The sequence below is a fragment of the Penicillium psychrofluorescens genome (genome assembly GCF_964197705.1).
Source record: "Penicillium psychrofluorescens genome assembly, chromosome: 3".
Classification (NCBI taxonomy): domain Eukaryota; kingdom Fungi; phylum Ascomycota; class Eurotiomycetes; order Eurotiales; family Aspergillaceae; genus Penicillium; species Penicillium psychrofluorescens.
This window is the reverse complement of record NC_133441.1, coordinates 2,462,115-2,482,932: the sequence shown is the minus strand read 5'-3', so window position 1 is coordinate 2,482,932 and position 20,818 is coordinate 2,462,115. Positions and strand designations below refer to the sequence as shown.

At 49.3% G+C, this 20,818-nt stretch overlaps 6 protein-coding genes and 1 non-coding gene across 7 annotated transcripts; 5 read left to right on the top strand and 2 right to left on the bottom strand.

Annotated features, from left to right (window-relative positions):
* Window positions 1-2,760: 2,760 nt before the first annotated feature.
* PFLUO_LOCUS5064 (uncharacterized protein) lies at window positions 2,761-3,319 on the top strand (the record flags this gene model as incomplete). Its single annotated transcript, XM_073782477.1, has 4 exons — window positions 2,761-2,845; window positions 2,922-2,974; window positions 3,038-3,145; window positions 3,206-3,319. 4 exons carry the CDS (start codon window positions 2,761-2,763, stop codon window positions 3,317-3,319), a joined length of 360 nt encoding a protein of 119 aa, XP_073639128.1.
* A 1,371-nt stretch (window positions 3,320-4,690) lies between these two features.
* PFLUO_LOCUS5063 (pH-response regulator protein palH/rim21) lies at window positions 4,691-7,033 on the top strand (the record flags this gene model as incomplete). Its single annotated transcript, XM_073782476.1, has 2 exons — window positions 4,691-4,755; window positions 4,870-7,033. 2 exons carry the CDS (start codon window positions 4,691-4,693, stop codon window positions 7,031-7,033), a joined length of 2,229 nt encoding a protein of 742 aa, XP_073639127.1.
* Window positions 7,034-7,413: 380 nt separating this feature from the next.
* Window positions 7,414-9,686, top strand: PFLUO_LOCUS5062 (uncharacterized protein; the record flags this gene model as incomplete). The annotated part of the gene is made up of 2 exons (XM_073782475.1): window positions 7,414-7,524; window positions 7,587-9,686. The coding sequence occupies 2 exons, from the start codon at window positions 7,414-7,416 to the stop codon at window positions 9,684-9,686; spliced, it is 2,211 nt and encodes a 736-aa protein (XP_073639126.1).
* A 1,476-nt stretch (window positions 9,687-11,162) lies between these two features.
* PFLUO_LOCUS5061 (uncharacterized protein) lies at window positions 11,163-11,771 on the bottom strand (the record flags this gene model as incomplete). Its single annotated transcript, XM_073782474.1, has 1 exon — window positions 11,163-11,771. The coding sequence occupies one exon, from the start codon at window positions 11,769-11,771 to the stop codon at window positions 11,163-11,165; it is 609 nt and encodes a 202-aa protein (XP_073639125.1).
* A 2,858-nt stretch (window positions 11,772-14,629) lies between these two features.
* On the top strand, window positions 14,630-15,192 carry PFLUO_LOCUS5060 (uncharacterized protein; the record flags this gene model as incomplete). The annotated part of the gene is made up of 3 exons (XM_073782473.1): window positions 14,630-14,633; window positions 14,823-14,903; window positions 14,966-15,192. 3 exons carry the CDS (start codon window positions 14,630-14,632, stop codon window positions 15,190-15,192), a joined length of 312 nt encoding a protein of 103 aa, XP_073639124.1.
* Window positions 15,193-16,047: 855 nt separating this feature from the next.
* On the top strand, window positions 16,048-16,787 carry PFLUO_LOCUS5059 (uncharacterized protein; the record flags this gene model as incomplete). Its single annotated transcript, XM_073782472.1, has 4 exons — window positions 16,048-16,160; window positions 16,223-16,423; window positions 16,498-16,642; window positions 16,698-16,787. 4 exons carry the CDS (start codon window positions 16,048-16,050, stop codon window positions 16,785-16,787), a joined length of 549 nt encoding a protein of 182 aa, XP_073639123.1.
* Window positions 16,788-18,597: 1,810 nt separating this feature from the next.
* On the bottom strand, window positions 18,598-18,711 carry PFLUO_LOCUS5058. Its single transcript has one exon. It is a non-coding gene; the product is annotated as a tRNA-Leu (tRNA).
* Window positions 18,712-20,818: the final 2,107 nt, after the last annotated feature.

Genomic DNA, 20,818 nt, shown 5'->3' with positions numbered 1-20,818 from the left:
CCGTGTTTGGGCGACTCCTATGCGGTCTTGTTGCGACTGCCATCGGTCCAATCGAGACATGTGGGTTGGCAGTGGCCAGCAGTGCTATCGTGCTTTTCTGCTGGTTCGCCGTCGTGTCACCTGCGGGTCTGATAGTATGGTCCATCGCGTGGGGGTTCATTTCGAGTGCCATTGTCGCCATGCCGGGTGCGATCGTGCCTGGCTTAGCTCCATCGGTGACCGTGATAGGTACTCGCACTGGAATGCTTTGGACTGCAGTAGCAATCGGCATGCTGATTGGGAGCCCTATCGCAGGTGCGCTGATCGAAAACGGCAGCGGACAAATCAACTGGTGGCGTGTGCAATTGTTTGCGGGCATTTGTATGACAGTTTCAAGTTTTTTCTTCGTTTACCCAACGATCTATGTACGAAAGAAGAAATCGGGACTGTGACCGCTGGTGGAATTTTCTTGTATGATAGACAGAGCTCTTTTGTTTCATTTTATTTCCTTCTTCTTTTCGAGTCATCATTTAGACTGGGCTGCTAGGAAAACACCTTCTGCCATATAGCAAAAGACGAAAGATAATCACAGACAACTACATAGGGAACGGTTCTAGCAAGGGCCCTCTCTGCAACGACATCAAGCAGCTTGGTGCAGCACTCGCTGGAAAGCATGCTAAGGACATGTAAAAGAAAACTTGGAAGAAGAGTGAAAATATTGAAAAGAAGTCCTAAACATGCTAGATAGCACAATCTCCTCGATAAACCATGGCCTTCTTGATGAGCGCCGCTCTCGACCAAGTACTCCATCCTGGCTCATGGAATCTATCCAGCTCATTCGTAATCTCAACAATGCTCTCCTGTGCCCCCCAATCCGCAGACTCCATCGTCATCATGAGGGCAGTCTGCAAGATTGGAAGTCCAAAAGGCATGCACTGACGACCATGCTCTATCAGCATCCACACCCGCTTGCATAGATGGAGAATATCGGATTCGAGCACGATCCGGTAGAGAACATCCGTCACGGACCAAATAATCCGGAGCACTACAATGCTATACATTGCATGATAGCATAGAACCACTCCGACCATCGTGTCATCCATCTCATACATCTCGGTGACTAAGTCCGACAAGTCGGTGGACGGGATAATCCGACAGATTCGACGAGCCTTAATTAGCTTGTCAAGATCATGGCCAATGTCGTACATAGCAGTCTGTACTATTTGTGCTGTGTCTAAGAGTGAAGACAGATTGGTAGGCAGATCTCCATCATAGAGGGCTGATCTTTTCAGATGAAGGAGTGTAGGCCAAATCGTCATCTGCCGCAAGATTTGGTAGAATATAGTTTGAATATCTGTTCGACCCTCAATGTTGTCGAGAGCAGCTGCCCATTCTTTGGAGGCAAGGAAGCAGACTTTTCCCTGAACAAGGGCTTGATGAATCTAGGTTTGATTAGTTAAAATCTGTGAAACACGAGAAAGGAATGACTGCATACAATACAGGCATGACTATCAATTATGACGAAAGCATCAGATTTATCCTTAGGTTTGGGTGGACCTTTCTCCTGCACTAGGGCAGCTAGCCCCGACGCATGAACGAGCTCGCCATGTTGCCGCCAGTCCTGCAAATACGACTGATGTATGGGTGCGAAGCACTCCCCAAACACTGCCTGTCCTCGCATTAGGCTCATCGAGGGCAAGCCTAGTTGTCATAGAATCGATAACATACCTCAATCCGTTGGAAGAGAAGTACCGCGCATAGTGTGTTAGAAGATAACCGTTCTTCCGGGTCTTCAATGGCGCTTCGCAAACTGCACAAGGCCCGCGCGTATAAGCGGGCATTAATTTGCGAGCATCGGTGCCCTCGAACCACTGTGTCGTGCGAAGCGAGAAGACACGAGGTTACTCCAGCCAGCGCGTCACTCGAGCTTAATCGCTGCGGAATCCGCCACAGGAATGTTCCCAATGTTTTCAGACTGCATGATGCGTTTTCCATAGACAGTGAACTAATCAATGTGTAAGAAAGTCGTTCCGATACAGATAATGGCATTTGTTGATTTAGTGACGAGCTGTTGGCGGATAAGTCCACGTCAGTATGTGCATTTTTATTCTCGTACAGGACCGTGATGGCGTTTGGAGGTCGTGCTTTTCGCAGTCGTTGCAGGGTCACCCATCGGCCCTCGTCTATGACCTTGAGCGACGGGCGTGGAGGGCACAGACGATTACTGCGCTTGCAAGGTCCACAAACAGGCCAGGCTAGATCACACTACGTATTCTTTCTTCAGTAAAATCCGGATACGGATTAGTGCAGGTGTCATACTTTGACTTTCCTGTCCTTGCATGTGCCACAGCGGTTGCTTTTGATGGCGCCGACCATCTTCGTTGTTTGGCCAAGTGGCTCATTCGATTCTCCGCGTGAAGGGGCACTTGCCAATGTTTAACACTGGGACGCTGGGGTCTTTGAGGAGAGTCAATTGTCTTATAGCCTGTACCGATCTTCGTGCGGCTGAAGGCACGTTTGGTCCTCCGCCAGATGATCATGTGATGTGAGATCGTCCGTGAGGTTAAGCTTTCGCAAAATAGGGCGTTTAGGGCAATGATCTACGACGGTCAGGCCCATGGACAGACGGTGAGCTTCGTTCGTGAGTATTTGCCAGTAGTATTCGCAACATAAACTAGAATAGACTAGCTGTCTACCATCTGGCTTGGGGGTTGGAATTACTTAAACAGTCGCACACCGCAACAATAATGGTCTGAAGCAAACACCCATGAAACAGACATAATGGCCATCAATATCGATAAAATCAACATCCAGAACGACGATCGCGTCCGCCGCTGTACTGCACAGCTTAACGGAAAGACATACAGTAAGTAAGCCTAGCTTTCTGATGGTCAAGTCCACAGAAAGTAGAGTTCAAGCTAATATCCACTTCTACAACACAGGCTATTTAGAGGGAATGCCTACAAGTAGCCCAGCAAAGGGAACTATATTCTTAGTATGTTGACATTTCAAGGCAAAGTTGCACTCATTTGGAAAAGTGCTAACTTCTTGTGGAAAGTTTCATGGCTTCCCGGATCTGGCCGTGGGATGGCGATACCAGATTCCGGCCCTACTTCAATTGAAATTCCGTGTAATTGCAATAGATTGCCTTGGATACGGAGAAACTGTCGGTCCCCGAACTAGGCTCTCCTCTGGTTGATCTTCGAAATACTGACATGCTCACTAGGATGCACCGAATACGGTTGAATCCTACAGCTATCGATCTCTAGCCGCAGATGTCAAGGAACTGGCTGCTCAGCTCAAGGCAGAGAAGATTATTGGCTGTGGACATGACTGGTAAGAACGGAAAATAAACGTGAAGAAAAGAACTTATCATTGAACACCTGTAATAATACAGGGGAGCGAATCTTGCCTACCGCCTCGCCCTCTGGTATCCTTTGCTCGTGTCGCATGTAATCGCCGTTTGCGTTCCCTACTTCCCTCCTCAGAGAAAGTACATCCCTCTGGAAGAACTCTCAAAAACGGTCCTACCAAGTTTTACATATCAGCTGCAATTTAAGAGCGGGGAGTTGGAGAGATCATTTTGGTCAAGAAATGGCATTCGGTCATTTCTTGTTGCGATGTTTGGTGGTCGCGACAACCAGGGAGACCTGGCCTGGGACGCATATTCTGGGTTGATGATTAATAAAGTGGAAGGATTGAAGCCATCAGAGTTATTGACGGATGAGGTTAGTTGGTTTACTTCACCTGGAGAGAATGAACTGATGACATTCCAGGAAATGGATTTTTATGTGGACAAATTTCAACACCATGGCATTGGAGCGCCTTGTGCGTACTTTCCCCCTTCTTCTATTCCCAGCGATTGAGAGAACTGACAATGAACTTGACAGTAAACTACTACCGCACCCGCGAGCTCAATCACCATGACGAAATGACTAGTTTCAAGGACCCTACAATCAATGTTCCTGTGCTTTTCATCTCGGCCCTACAAGACCAAGCGCTACCGCCCCGGCTAAGCAAAGGAATGGAGCGTTTCATACCACAATTGACAGTGAAAGAGGTTAACGCATCACATTGGACTTTGTGGGAGGATCCTGGAAAAGTCAATGGGATTTTGACGGAGTGGTTAGATTATCTTTTTCCCATAGAGGCATAGGATCAAATTCCCGTTGGATTTTACCGACGTACAAGAAAGTTCAATGTACATGCGTTGATGTTTCAAATTTTTATTTTATTTTTTTGTCTTCTCAATTGATTATCATGGTTATTAGTGAATCTATATTCGAATACCCTCCCTACTACTACCATGTAACTGCGCCATGGCCAGTCACGGGAACCGCCCAGCCCAGCCCCAGTCCGGATTAACTACGGATACGGGGTGGCGGAATCCTCCTCCTTCATTCAGCCTTTGACCCGCATTGCTGGGCTTCGCCTTCCTGTCGCTTCGTGCTCCCGACTGGTCTGGATCATTCTTGTGATTCGAGCTTGGTCGACTTTTTGTCACTATCGCCCTCATCGCTCCCCTGCGCCCGAAGCCTTTGCTCCCTGCAATTCCCTCGTCTCCCTCTTTACGCGCCCCACCCCCGGCCACACCAGCATGGAAGCTTGAATTCTCAGGGTCGCGTGCTTTCAATACTCGCCGGTGGGACCGGCTCTAGCATATATGCGCCTTCCGCGACTGGCGACCTGAGCCGTTGACAAGTGATCCATCATGGCTGAAAACCTTCTGGCGCCCCGCCAGATTTGGGCGCAGCCGACTACAACGTCGACCAAGACGTATGAGTCGGGCTGTACCCCGTTTCTCCTTCCTAGCGACGGTATTATACTACCCCTCCCCATGCCCTGGAGCTGACTTGCGACACCCCCGAACCTCCTCTGTCCCCTTCTTAGGACCTTCAAGTTGCTCACACTCGAATCATTCCTAGGGTACATCCATGTGAACCGGTCGTATATCATTACTATCACCGAAAATGCTGTTTTTGAGCCGATCTGCACTAGCCAGGCTACGGACATTGTCCATGTTTCTGCCGTGCTCGACACGCGCGACCCGTTCTATTCCTCGATTACTCCGCAACTATATGCCATCGCCTGTGCAACTGTCGTCAGCTATCTCCTCGTCATCATCCTTTTTATTACTCCACGTACGTTCTACGTCGGCGGCCCCGGTGGTGGCGCAAACTTTCTCGGCAGACATGGCATGATCAGTGGTTCGTACAGCGGCAACTCCTCGGTGGTGGGAGTCGGTGGTCGGCCATGGTTGCAGAAAGTGGCTGCTCTCCTTGTCGCTGTCTCACTCACCATTGCAACAGCAGACTCCTTTCGAGTGGCCGAGCAACAGTATGACTATGGTTACTCGGATGCTGAGGCTCTATCGGAAGAGGTGATTGATGGTATAGAGATTCGAATCGTGCACGTCATCTCCAGTACGTTCCTGTGGCTGGCCCAGGTACAGACTTTGATTCGATTGTTCCCACGACATAAAGAAAAAGTCATGATCAAATGGGCGGGTTTCGCCTTGATTGTGCTAGACACGACTTTCAGCATTTTAGAAAGCTTCTTTTTCAAAAACACCTCAACACACCCGAGATTGTACGATGACGCGATCCCGGCTCTCAGTTACCTTTTCGAACTTGCGCTGAACCTGCTCTATGCGGCGTGGGTGATATTTTACTCTATCTCGAAGCATCGCTACGCTTTCTTCCATCCCAAGATGCGGAATATCTGCCTGGTGGCGCTATTGTCACTGTCAGCAATCTTGATTCCCGTCGTCTTTTTTGTCTTGGATATTGCAAGACCTGAAATCGCTGGCTGGGGTACCTACATTAGATGGGTCGGATCAGCCGCCGCAAGCGTTGTGGTGTGGGAATGGGTAGAGCGGATCGAAGCCCTCGAACGTGATGAGACGAAAGATGGGATTCTCGGGAGGGAGATTTTCGACGGTGACGAGATGCTCGAGGTCACCCCGTCTGAGGAGGTGGAATGGCCCCGCTACACATCACATGGGTATGACAAAGGCGGCGGTAGCGGTGCCTCCTCGGGATGGGGCGGCATGATGGGTTTGGCTCATCGTCCTCTCCGGACTCGTGTGGGTATTCCCCGTGGGCCCCGGAATTGGGGCTCTGGAGGCCAAACCCAGGTCCAAAACGTCACGTCAGCACCAAGAGGCCAAAACAATCATCGCCCTACACCACCTCCGGCCACTGTCACACCGGTCAGTCGTGCCGATACCACTAGTGCCGCAAGCACCGTGTACAATGTCCGCTATCACCCGGTTTCTAGCCCTACGCCTCCCGTTGCCATGCCACACATGGAGGAAGAGGAGGAATTGGAAGAAGCCAAAGAGCTGGATATTGAGAGAACGCCAGCAGACACAGCGGGTCCCCGACTCTCTATTCAAGAAACCAGGGAGCAATCACCACAGATTGTCCCCTCCGATCCGCGATGGCGATCTCTACTGAACCCATTCAAACGAAGACGAGCGTCTCTGCCGAGAGAGATCGCTTCTGCGCAGGCCGGGGAAGATCAAACGTCAGATGCCCGAGATTCCGATTCGTCTGGAGATGAACATGAACCCCCCACTTCCCGGTCTAGGGCGGAGCATTTCTTCTCGCTCGGTCGCAGCGGAAGACCAGGCTCTGGTCTGCAGACTTCCGAAGCCCCATTGCCAGTTACTGTCATCCCGGCCCGACGGCGGAATCAGCAAACGTGGTCGCCTCAGAACGTGCTTCTGGACCCGTCGCCGTCTCGTGAACCGCGAGACAGCCGTTCCAACAATCGCTCTGATCTACCAGTGAGGGTGATCCCCTCCCAACCACAAGCGTCCGCCCCCTGGACCGATGCAGATGTGCAAAGAGCAGATAGGAACTACGTTTTACGCTACGACCCCGAAACGGCGGCTCTAGTTGACGAGGATCTGGCTCCTCCCTCTGCCGACGCTCGTGCCGTACCGGACGACCAGAGCAGCTGGACGGAGACTACTGTTTCGGATGCGAGAACTGAGGGGCTATCTTCGCCGCCTGGTTCGCAGGCAGAACCGAACCCTCAGCCTTCGTAGGTGAAACTGCACTGCAGGCGAGTGCTTACTCTGACCGACATTTCATTGGTGTTCCGGACCGTCGCATATGGGTTGAGCGAGGAGTCCCGGGAAATATTGGGTTAATGTTGTAATTATCTGAACGGGACATTCATCTTTGATCTATTTATATTTAATTCATACTCTGGATATATGTAATTCAAATGCCCCGGATTCTATTGAACATCTTCATTAGTCAAGTAGGCCACGGCGACGGAGCGGATTACCAAACCTTATTATTATGTCCTGCTCGGGAACTTGAGATCCGTCCCTGCGCTGATCTTGCGACCCGCGGTCTTCCTTCCATCCCATCCAAGCACCCTTCCATCCCATGCTGCGCCACCTGTCCCCGGCGTCGCACCATGGCGGCTGTCAACCAGAACATGTTTGATGCTAGCATCGCGATGGACCGGCCGGGCGGTTCGTCGCTGATGGTGCTGCCGTTAAATCTGATCGCCGAGATCGTCTCGAATGTGAGCGTTGCGCGACCACAAGACCCAATAAGGCATACTGACCACAGGAATTTTGTTTGTAGGTCGAGGATACCGGCGATCTCGCGCGACTATGTCGAACATGTCGTGTTCTCAATTACATGGCCCTTCCGCAGCTCTACCGATGCCTGACGCTGACCTCCTACGATCGAATCCGTTATCGAGGCGAACAGCCAGAGGGCATCGGCAGCGGCAGCCCATTTACGATGGGTCTCAATGCAGTGATCACTCGGCCCTATGCGACGCTGGTGCGATCAATGACCCTGCGCGGGGACTGGAAAGAACACGAGCTGGAAGAACACGCTCGTGTGGGCCGGGTACCGGACTCGTCGATGATGCTGAACATTGCTGTGCGAGCGGCGGTGGACCGGATGACGAGCTTGGAGAGCTTTAGCTGGGAGCTCAACACTAAAATGCTCGATACGGTCTACATGGGGCTCGTCCAGTTGCCACGGCTGACCTCGTTGACCGTCCGTTTCCCGTCCAGTCGACACCCGCAGCCCACATCTGTGCTGCCGCCCATGCCGCACCTGCGATCTTTGAAAATCACCGACATCGACCCCCTCTGCTATCCCGATGACATCGCCACCCTTCTTTGGAAAAGCAAAAAGCTCCGCGATCTGAGGTTGCATTGGTCGCCGCGCATGCGCATTGCACAGGAGCCCAGTGTCTCGTTGCACGATTACTTCCGAAAGTCCATCGCCGCCAAACAACCCCTTCCAATTAAGAAAATGTCGTTCTCGAATTTGTACGCTTTCCACACGGAGGAATTTAATATCGCGTTCGATCCGACCACCGTTGAAGACGTTACCTTTCTCAGTGGCGCGGACAGTTCCAACCTGGTCAACACTTTTGTGGACAGCAGCTGGCCGACCGTCGTGCCACACCGAAAACTCAAGATCAAAAGCATTCGCATGGATGCGGTCTCGAAACGGAATTCGGAGTTCCTTGGGAATTTCAATGGTCTGGAAAAGTTATACTTTGTAAACATGACCTCCGATTCCAGCGATTATCTCAATTCCCCTCGGCCCGGAATGGGCCCAGCCTCGTCTGCCCTCACACCACCGGTATCAGAGAATCCAGGGGCGGTCAATGGGACGGCAGGCAACTCACCATCTGCTACGGCCTCCCCCGCAAGCCAGACGAACCTCCAGTTGAATATCCGGGATAGTTACATTGCCAACATCACAACAAATCATGGTGCGTCATTGCGCCATCTGCTCCTCTCTTCTCGGTGGCCTCTTTCCACGACGATGATCGCCCGTCTGGTCCACAGCTGTCCGAACTTAGAACAACTAGCGCTTGCCACAGAGTTCTCCAGTATGGAGTCATTGGGCTTACTAGTCCCCTTTCTCCGCAAATTGGTCGCGTTGCGACTCTTGATTCCAGCGGGCTCTGTAGCACCCCATTCTGGCGCGTTAAATACCACGATGCTCCGAACATGGAAGACTCCGCATGTGCAAGAAACCTTTTCCGGACGTTTCAGCAAGGCGGCGATTGATTTACTGAACAATGCCAAGAGCATGGCGGATGTTGTTGATATTGACGATCGGATACTTATGGAGATTATGAGTTACGACATGGCAAATGAACAGATCTTTGGGAAATTAAAGATCATCGGTCTGGGCTGGAAGGCCTTTGAACTGCAAGGATTCTACAAGACACCCCCGCCTCCTCCAGAGAACGAACCTGACTCCAACGCTGCTGGTGATCAGTCGGCAGACGCATCAAATGGAAGCCCCAACCCCCCAAATGATCCCAACAGCGCCGGCCCTGAACAACCGCACACTGCTCCTCGGCCCAATAATACCACTTCCGGAGATACCAACACGAATCCCATCGCACCGAAAACTCCTGCTGCCGTTCCTTCCTCCCAACCCACTCCACACCCCGATCCCCGCCCATCAACGTTGGGAAAACGCTCCCGAGACGACGATGAAAGCAATGAAAGCAATGAAAACCGTGCGGCCCAGCCGTCTAGCTCTGAGACAGATGAACCGCGCGATCCACGCTTTCAAGGAGATGGCTGTATCGCTCACACCGTGATGCCGGACGGATACATTCGCCGTCGCCGTCTGCATCGGGTCGGATGGGATGTCTTGAAGCATTGGGAGATCTGGGGACTGGACTCGCAGGAGATTTAAAATGAGGTCACTCTGCCTTTATAATTTGTAAAATACGGCCCTTATCTTCATACGGTTCGAGAATCTTGTCGTGCCCTCTTCGTCTGCGCATGGCTGGGAATAGGTTCATACTACGGTCACTATTTGCGGTTGGTGTTGTTTTGGTGGGGTCATTTACACAAATCTGATTTGAGACGTCTGGCACGTACACTATATAAAGACCTTAACTATTGATATTGTAAAACCTATTCGTCTATTCTCATCCTGCGCACCTATACTAGGGACCAGACGGCGGCTCAGCTGGTCTCGGATAGGAATAGATCATTGCGTAGCTCGTGATGACTCCACGGTCTTGGCCATCAATAATTCATTCCTAAATGACCCAATACTCTCCAAAAGTTCCTCTCATGAGCAAAGAAGCAATAATAAACTCATTTAGCAATACTGGGCCCCAGCTTCTGCCCAACAGCCAAAGTATTACGCAAAATCGGCATTTCGCTTTATATTGCACGTATATAAGTCTTCTATTTACTTTTTCAGAACACTCCGGGTGTGTAGTCAATGACCTGAGCCTTTTCAATAATCCCATCGAGGCTGCGGACAAATGCTAGGTGCACAGGATCCTTCTCAACATAGAAATCTCGTTCTGCAGCACTCGCGAACTCTACGACAAATGCATGGCTAATTCCATTCTTTCCCATAAGCACTAATTAGTAAAGCTGCCGGGGAATTCTCATGCTATACGAAATGACATCAACTCACTTGGGCCCCTTCAATGGAGTTATCCCGGCCACCCGACGTTGACTTAATATATGGCTTCTGGGACGAAGGGTGGATGCAATTGTCTTTTAAACCAAGCATGCGTCCGCAGACCTTGACAAATATAGATTAGCATGATGGCTGAGGAGGAATTTCTCGGAAGTGAGCGGAGATGTTGCTTCAAAGATCACGTCACATACATCGCTTACAACTTCAGCACTGACGCCTTCCTTGAATTGGAAAAGAACGATGTGGGTAATTGACATCTTGTTCAACTATCTTGGAGGGTTTGGCAACGGATTGAGTCGAGAGGAAAGAGAGGAAAGGTTTTCTACCATCGCGGGGTTGGACATTAACTACTGAACACGTGATGATCTTTATCGCAATCATAAGCCTTGTCGAGCCTTAGGTGATAGAATAGAAGATAGGACAGAAGTAGGATGTGAGATGTCCATATATAAATACAAACTCTGATTCGCACGGCAGGAGAACGGGTCGGTACTTTAGCTGCTGTCGCACAGGAAGAATATAATGGAAGACAAACCAAAACCAATAATGAATGCTGCAAATTTCTTCGCTGAATGAAAACATGCTATGCACAATGAAGTAAACCCTTTAAGCCGTATATGCACTAATTACCAACAATTTTATATCCATTCCAAATATTATTCAATGTTCCTTTTGCGCTCCAGTTTCGTAGCAAAGCTTTGTATTTCTGGATATTCAGAGCTTTCGAGCTCAAAACAACGCAGCGATGGCCACGGCGGCGACGGCACCCAGCGGCGCAGCCGTGATCAAAGGCTTCGCGGCAGCGAAAGCAGCGCCGGGGGTCTGCGTGGCTTGCGGTTCCGTGAAAGCCTTGGCGCCCGCGGTGACCAACATAGCGTAATAGGTAATTGATTCTGTCGGGATAGGAGACGTAGAAAGGGAAGTAGAAGTCGAGTAAGACATGCCCCCAATTGTACCGGTGGCTTTGTAGCTAGCCGAGCAGGACGCCGACAGCGAGCTGGAAGTGAAGGTGCAGTCGAGTAACCGAGTGGCGGTAACAATGTCAACAGTGCCGCTGCTCCAACCGGTATAGACGCCGGTCAAGCTGTAGGTCCCAGGGCCCTCAATGAGAGTCCAGGGGGTATCAATATGGCATTCTGCTTTGGGGGCGTCGTCCAAACACTTGATTTGGTATGTCGTATACAGCGCATTTATTCCAACCACGCTGGCAGCAGTGCTGGCATATGACATGATGGTGACATCCGCACCCCACTCGGCCGCAAATTCGGGCACAATCGTGGTGCCGTCGGCCGCAGCCAGGGCGCAGAAGGTTGTAGCAAGAAAGGCAGTGAAGAGCATTGTGAATTCCTGGCTGTTGTGGTGCTGGATAACGAATGAGAATGTCGTAGTGTAAATGAAAAGAAATCTAGATAATAATAAAGGGCAAAGGATAAGATATTTTGGAAACGATTCTCATCGAAGAGAGACCTGGCGATTTAAAGCCCCAGCATATCCGCGGCGCGGGTCTCTCACTGATTGAGTCAAAGCCTCAGAGACTTAAATACAATCTGCTCCGACCTCCAAGCGAAAGCCTCAGTCCCTGACTAGCCAAGTCCGGAAAGCCACCCAAGACATTAGTGCGTTTGTTGATTGGGTCGTACCTAGGATGAGCAGCCACTTTGTATACCCATCATTCATAGTGCGCCCCTTTATTACTACAGCAGGCTTAGTTGGGTCGGGTAAAATAGCCAGCGCCACCATCTGACTGGCAAATTTTTACCATGCTGAGGCTCTGGTACTCCGTACACAGGCGCTTTATTGTCTTAGGGGCTAGTTTATCTCTAGCCCTGGTCGAAAGTCTTGGCAATGTCCGTTATTGCCGAACAAGCAGCAAATCCGTTTGGGAGTGCTCAAAGCCTTTGCGTTAGTCAGATGCCAGCAATGGTCATGACCAGTTTAATGCTTAATTGCAAAAGATTTTTATCCGTCAGGTAAAAGTACATTGCACTACAGTAAATCTGAACGTCAGGAAATGCCATGGTGAATCGGGGGACCCGCAGGATCTATTTAGCGAACCGGAGATTCCGGTTTCCAAAAAAAGCACTCATCGGGTGTGGCTGCTAGTGCCAAACAGATTTGGCTTAATAAGATCTCTAACGAATCATGCTCCAAGGTATGCTTCAATCTATGAACAACGCTCATTCCTAAGAAATCAGAATTCGGAGAGTAGACAAGAATCAGCAATAATGCAGTATTTAGCATATCCGACTTATCAGCCCGACCTACCGGTTCCTTTCACCCTTTTTTGATTCCCCCGTTTCCTATATGCCCGAAAGTACTAGTTCGTTAATGGAAGCCCTCGTATTCTCGGGCATTCTTGATGAGTAGAGTAGTGCGTATGTAATAACGGCAAAGACCCGAATAAGAGTATTATTGTGTGAACCGGTAGCACTCCCTTTACTTCAATTCAATAATCTCCAGGGAAACTCGTTTCCAGTTGTGAGTAAAAGAGCACTCAGGGTCTTCCATGTCTTTAGGCTAAATAGAACTCCTCAATTCTGACATATATTAGAGCAACGTTCCAATTTGACGGTTTTTGGCGAGCTGCGCCAAGGGTAACATCGATCGACAGGGATGGTTTGCCGAGCCAACTTGATAACTTTACCCCGCAATATCTTCGCCGAATACATATTCCAGAAACAAGGACTAATCCAGGAAAGCTCAGTTCAGTTGTTGTTCAGAAAAGATCTTCTCACCTTGTTCAAACCATGTCTGTCTCAAAAGACACTGCCTCTGATCATCAGGAGCACATAGAACCTGTTAAAAATGATACCAATCGAGTGGCTGGTCAGATACCAGAAAGCCTTCTGAACCTCACCGAAGAAGAGAGGAGCCATATGGAAAAGAAGCTTGTTCGCAAAGTTGATTTGAGACTTCTTATCATGATAGTCCTGATGTATATTTTAAACTACTTGGATCGAAACAACATCGCCTCCGCAAAATTGGCCGGCCTTGCTGAAGATCTGAATCTTCATGGAAACCAGTACGAGGTACGCTCGCTCACAAAGAGATTCTGGGTACAAAGACTCATGGATCACAGACAACTGTCAGCATTCTATTTGTCGGTTACCTTCTGATGCAGGGTAAGAATACTGAGGCTTGACCTGTTCTATTGACACTAACTTGAGGACCAGTGCCTTCAAACATGATTCTTAATAAATTTGGCAAGCCATCCATTTATCTTCCTAGTTGTATGTTTCTATGGGGTGTGATCTCCAGTCTAACAGCAGCCTGTCAAAATTACGGAGGGCTTCTGGCCTGCCGCTTCGTACTCGGATTTGTCGAGGCTGCTTACTTTGTGAGAGTTATCCTTACCTATCTATGTGGTTACGTACTCATCATTTTAGCCTGGCTGTCTTTATCTTCTCTCCGCTTGGTACACGCGGAAGGAGCTCACCAAACGAACGGCACTCCTATACTCAGGCTCCCTTCTTTCAGGAGCATTCTCTGGGTTAATTGCTGCGGGTATCACCAATGGACTCAATGGTGCTCGAGACATTGCTGCCTGGCGATGGTTGTTCATAATTGAAGGGGCGATGACTGTGAGTCGAATCTGCTATGGTTGAACTGATATCCTTTAACAAAAAAACTAGATATTTGTGTCCCTGGTGGCCATATTTATAATTCCCGACTTGCCACGAACAACTTCGTGGCTTACTGAAGATGAGAAAGTTCTTGCAGCCTGGAGACTAGAAGCAGATATTGGCGAAGACGACTGGGTTGATAGCGAGCATCAATCCATGTTTCATGGTGCAAAGCTTGCCTTCAAGTAAGCCAACACGAAGGACTTGAATTCATGGCTGGAAATGCTAATAGCAAACAGAGATTACAAAGTATGGCTGCTCCTGGGCCTTATCTACGGCTACACCTCTGCAGGGGCAGTGACGACATTTTTTCCCATGTAAATGCTCCGCAAAATCGGGTTGAGTTATTGAGATAAACTAACAAATTTAGTGTGATGGCTGGTCTGGGAAAGAGTGATACAGTGACACTGCTGCTCACCACTCCCCCATATTTGATTGGCACAATTCTGGTACTTCTCAATGCGTGGCACGCTGACAAAACCGGTGAGAGATATTTGCACTTAGCTCTGCCACCAATTCTAGCAGTTGTTTGCTTCATACTGGCAGTTGCCACCACATCTTTCGCTCCCCGATATGTGTAAGTTTGGTCTTCTTATGAGACTCGATACAGTACCTATTCTGACTTACCTAGTGCAATGTGCTTGATGATTGGGAGCATATACGCTGGCTACGTTGTAGCACTGGGATATATTTCAAACGGTGAGTGGATATTGATAAATCATCTAGAGCATTGAGAATGACAGTGATCTAGTTCTTCCTCGGCCAGCCACAAAGCGAGCCGCGGCTCTTGCCCTCATTAATGCCTTGAGCAATGTCTGTCAGATCTATACTCCGTATCTCTACTACGGTAAGCTACTTACCTGGACGCGCTACCTAGAATGACATCACAAATAGCTAATAACCCACTAGATTCTGCTGCGCCAAGATACATAGCGGCATTTTGCTTTAACATAGCCATGCTGGTTATGTCCGTCTGCTTTGCAACAGTCATTCGAATTGTGCTTGGTCGGCTGAATAAGAAGCTAGATGAGGAAGAAGGCACTCATCTTGCGAGTAATCAGACCCAGCAGATGGAAAATGAGGAGCATGGTCTTCCCGGTCAAGCCATTAGTCAAGGTTTCCGGTTCTTGCTCTAGATGGTAAAGGAAATCAATCCCGCTTTGCTAAGGCGCTCTATTGCGGATCTTCTTGCGAAACTCTCATTTGCCTCATATGGTATTGATCGAACCATCAAATCTGCCATAGACGTTCGTTCTAATTCTGATACTTCTTAGATATAGAAATCCAGGGCCAATCGCGGAGTGCTCATCAATGGTGTAATGTGGCTTTGGCTACTACCCTTCTACAGCAGTAGACTAGAAATCGAGAATGTTGAGCGAATTCTGTAGCATAAAGCTGGGGACGAGGCCTAATCCAGCTACAGAAACCTTTCCCATCGTCCATCCTCTATACTGAATGCATTAATAGCAACTACTATTGTGAGCAGTATAGCCATCCCGTATGCGACCGCTATTCAAAGTCGTCCATCAAAAATTGTCGACAAACCGTAGCAACTCAACCGGAAACACCAGCGAGGAAGATATCGTGGGAGAGAAGCGGAAATCACCTCGACGGATTTCCAGTCCCACCGACACGAGCACGGACCAGAAGCTCAGTGCAGTCTGCGTAAAGACGTATGTGCTGCCGTGTGGGAAACTATCCAAAAAGCCCGCCGATGACGCCAATTTTGGTCACTGTGTTGCGCAGTTTAATCATGTTGAGATGTGAATCTTCAGGTCATGATTCTTCTATCTTATCGTGAATCCCTTCATACTTCATCCCGTGCCAACTGTAGATCAAAATCCCCCCCCACCTGACAGCGGACCATGCGCAATGACGCCCTCCTGAGAATCCACGCCACTTAAACCACTCGCTTCCTCAACTCTCTTTCGGAGCTATCAGCAAACCTCTCAGTACCGACAATAACAATGCCCCGACTCGATGACAGCACCATGGCCCTGCTCCGCGTCGGCCACGGTGCCCAGCGCCATGTCAAGCGCGTCTGGGATGGCTTTATCAATTTCGCCGCTCGGGACAACGTCCTCGAGGTAGCTCTTGGTCTCATGTTCGAGCTCCTCTCAACCCAAACCCCTATTTGGCCCATATCTAATTCAAAAACAAAAAAAGTATCGCGCAGGCTTTCACCAAGGTGGTCACCTCCTTTGTGTCAGACATCGCGTTGCCGATCGTCTCCCTGCTCCCCTTCTTGAACAAGAACATGGATCAGAAATTCTCTGTGCTCTCCAAAGGTCCGAACTTTACGGAGCCCGAGGGATATAATACCGTCGAGCAGGCGAGAGATGATGGGGCGCTGATCCTGGCTTACGGGTTTGTTTACTTTTCCCCCCTCTCCATTCCAGGCCGAAAATAGACAACGAACGAGCTCACAAAATTTCGAACAGGATGTTTATCGAAAACATTGTCAATTTTCTCGGCGTCAGTCTGACTCTGTATGCCGTTGCACAGCTGTACATGTCCATCTCGCACCAGCGGATTATCAAGCCGACCAGGCGCTGCAAGTATTGCAGGAAGTACATTAGTGTGAAGGTAAGTGCTTACTCATCTCGAGGCTCTGCGAGTGCAAATGAGGTTAATAAACTAGGCTCTACGCTGCGTCAACTGTTCCACTTGGCAGGACGGAAGGGAGGATTTGCCTGGCGAAGAGGCACCTGTTGATGATGACGAGTCATGACATGCATGGTGTTCTTGAAGCTAGACAGCTCAGAGATACGGAATTCAACACTTCACAATTAATGACATTGCTGCGCTAGAAATACAGAATTTAACTGCGCTGTATGTTTGCAAGGGGTATCGTCGGCTGAAGGACTATTTAGGTGGTGGTGGATATGTCATGGGGCCCGGAGCTGTATACGGCGACATCAATGTAGCTCCCATCTCCCTGGCTGCACGACTGCGGTGTTCCTCGCGCTTCTGAAATTCTTTCTCATCTTGAATTAGTGTGCAGCAGGTGCAACAAGTTGCGCGGAGACAATCCGACGCAATGTTTCCGTGGATTCCATATGCTTTTCTGGTTCGAGTGTGCTGGATTGTAGCCATCAGCCCTGTAGGATGCAAAATTATTCAGCAAGCACGCTCTCTTTCGTTCCTGTCTATTCACTCACATTGACATCCACACAGTAGAGCCATGCCAGTGCACGAGCCGTTGCACGATTCATAGCCCAGCATATTCGTCGGATCTTCTTTGCGAGATTTCTTTGACAGACGGTGTTGCGTTTTGCCGTATATGATACACGGACAGATCAGCCCCAGGCAGCATGTTCCAACATTCGTGCAATCGCACAATCCATGGCTCCAGCTGCCTCCTAGAACCTCTTGGTTGGGATGTAATATCTGCCCTGGCTGGTGAAAGGAGCTCAGATCTTCAATTGGCGGTGCGTGCGATGTGCCTGCAGCGGCAGGTGGAGGGAAGTAGGGCAGCTTGGGAGACTGCAGTGGATTTGCATCTGGCGCAACAGTCACATAGTCTGTTCTTAGGGTTTGGTTCTCGGCGTCCGGATTCGTCTTCACGGGTAAAGGCCCTGGAGAGCTGGGTGGTTGACTGTAAGTATGATGGTACGGCATCTGGGTGTGGGACTGCTCTTGAACAGGTGTCTCGGCATATGGAGCATAGTGCGCTGGATGCTGTTCATGTGGTGGTTGGTTGGAGTATTCTGGAATGATGTTCTCCTGCTGCATTTGGCGTACTTTCTCACTCGATCCATAAGACGTTGGTTCTCCCCGCTGCTGCACTGCTGGTTCCAAGACTGGGTTCGGGTGCGCCGGCATGGGCGGTGGTGATCTTAGGTCCCGTTCCTGTGGTGAGGTGTGCATTTCCAGCGGAGTCTCAGCGAAGGAGTACCGTCCGCTGTCGGCCACATGGGTGTTCAACTGCAGTTGGCGATTCATATCGAGAACAACGGCGCTGAGTCGATCCGTTTGATTGGAGCTTTTGTCACAGTATATTGGCAGCTAACTTCAGCTTGTATCGGGGTAAGATGTAGGAAAAGAGAGAGAGATCAGAGGCCCGGAGCTCTCTACTATCAAGCACCATTTCTCAGGAAGGTTCTCCTTGTCGATCTCACCTGTGCTGCACTACGCAGACTGGTCGATCGCTCCCTGGTTGATGCACGGACAGACATGCAACAGCAGTCACCAACAGGAACCAAAGTCTGAGTGATAGGTTTCGGGAAAAGATCTTGAGGGAAACCGACCGTGATAACTAAACTACCAGCATGAAAGAGAGAAGGGGCTGTGACGGGGGCCAAGGAGCTCGAGGTTCGTCTAGGCCAGTCATCCTTGTCCGTGTTGCAACCCTAATGCATACTGCTTCACATCACGGGCGATGCTTATTGGGCTGTCACCCGCTCGGCAGCTCCCGTTGGGCGTTGGCGCCCGTTGCGTCACACTTGGTCGATTGTCACTATCCAATGAGCGCCAGGTTCTTTGTTGGCATTCTCGGATGCATTTCGGGTGTCATTTATGACACCGAGCAAAAAAGAAAATGACAAGAGTGGGATTCGAACCCACGCCCCTTTCGAGACACGGAGATTGATGATAACCAATCGGATTCGGGTGGACCTGAACCGTGCGCCATAGACCAACTCGGCCATCTTGCCTTGTATTGATGATAACCAATCGGATTCGGGTGGACCTGAACCGTGCGCCATAGACCAACTCGGCCATCTTGCCTTGTGTGGACAGTTTATGGGTAGTCGTGCTATGTAAGTGAGAGTTATGGGAATTGAGTATGTTGCTGTATCTTTCAGTTTTGCAAAGGCTAGTTTGTGGCATAACTGCAATGATAGTATTCCACATGATGGCAATCAGGGAGCTTTCACTACATCCACTGTCCGTTCTCTTGATGCGACGGCACATTCCCTTACCGTACACTGACAGCCTTATGTGGGAAGGGAGGATATGTAAAGAGTAGCCACTGTAGTATTCGCGTCGTCTTGCGCCTCGACCGGATTACAGTCCCAGTTCTGTCCTGTCCCATTGGCGAATCTCACCTTTTTTGGTCTGGCGAGTGGAGCAGGGGAAGTACTACTCGCTTTTCTATAATTAGCTGTACATGAGCACTGCTGTAAGCGCTTAGGCAAAGTCCGCGCTTTATCAGCCCCTGCGCCTCATCTCTCAGGCCCCTCCTTCTACTATCTGAATACCTAACTCTTTGAATCCCAAAACAAACCTAATTCGCATTTGTTATCACAGCCCAACTCTGGTAACGAAGTGTCATCGATGATGGCTGAAATATTGGGTCTCGCGGCCAGCGCTATCAGTTTTTTCGCATTGTTAGAGCAAATTGTCCAGAGCATAGACCGGTTGAAAGCTCTACACGCATTTATCAAAACTGCTTCTAGATAGACCGTCGACCAGAAGACGGGGAAAGCTTCAGTCATTTTCGTGGACCTCGGCTTGGAGGAATTCGCTATTTGGCTGGTTATTCATTTTGACGGCAGGAATTTGAATCAAGCGGAAACTTACCAAGTACAGTAGCCACAACTTGGGACCGCATTCAGTTCGGCATTCTTTGTGCTATTTATGATTTTGACAGCAACCGAGAGACTGAGCAAGCAAGACGTTCTGCCGATCTCACGAAATCGATGTCTTATATATTTGCAAAGTTCAGAGCTGAAACAAGAAGATGGCGCTAAAGCGACGTGGCTGCATTCATCATAGCATCAGCGCATCTAGGAAAATCTATAGTACTTCGACCATCGTGAGCGATACGCTAGATTTGAGTTACCTTTTTTTAGCACCTACATTCAATGCCTATCAGGAACTGCAAGCGTCCTCTTTTTTCTGGTTCAAGCCATGGCGCGTAAGTTAAGACGTTGGGTTTGTTGAGGGGGAAAGACATATTCAAGGCAGGCACTTTCACGTTTTATCCTCTAACTGCAACCTTTCGGATCCTGTTGGATCTTTAATACGAGAATACATACCCGAGTTTGAGTTTGTACGACTCGAGTATCATATCATTTGTATGAAGACATTTTGCTGATTATTCTAGACAGAAGCCAGGAACATTCAGGACATCAACCCAAACATCGCATTCCAGACACCGAAATAGTAAGTTGATACCATCTAGATAGATTTTCGTGTGTTACCAACCAAGACTAGGTGCGAGATGTGTACCCAATTCTACCAGATGTACACATGTGGTTGCAGGAAGAATGAAGAATTCATACGATGTGTCAAAAGCCAAGAAACAAATGCCAAATGTTCTCCAATAATGGTGGAGAGACGTGGTTTCGGCATGTGTGCACGACACATGGTGAGGCCCGGCAAGCACGAAATGCGCAGATAGAAGATTATTGGGTAGGAAGGCGAACAACTAGGAAAAGTGAAGTCTTCGTTTTCTTCTGCTCATGTACAGTAGTAGCTATCATATACTCACTTCCAAGGAAGGGCTAGCAATGACTAGCAAGCATGCTTCGTACATTTGTGGCTTTCCTTTAACTCACCAAGGAAATGTGTTTCCCCTCTACTATTCCCCAGCATTTTCTAATATGATCATCGAGACTATTAATCTTTTACTTTTGACGCTGATAAAAAGTGAAGAGCGACCAACAAGATACGATCAATGGAAAGGGCACCGGCAGACCACTAGGGGGGGGGGAGCCTCAGAATGCCCGGCCGAGCCAAGGCAGAATCATCAATGTTGATGTCAGAGATATATTTGGCAACATGTTTCATGAAAGCAGCGGCTATCCACAATGTGCT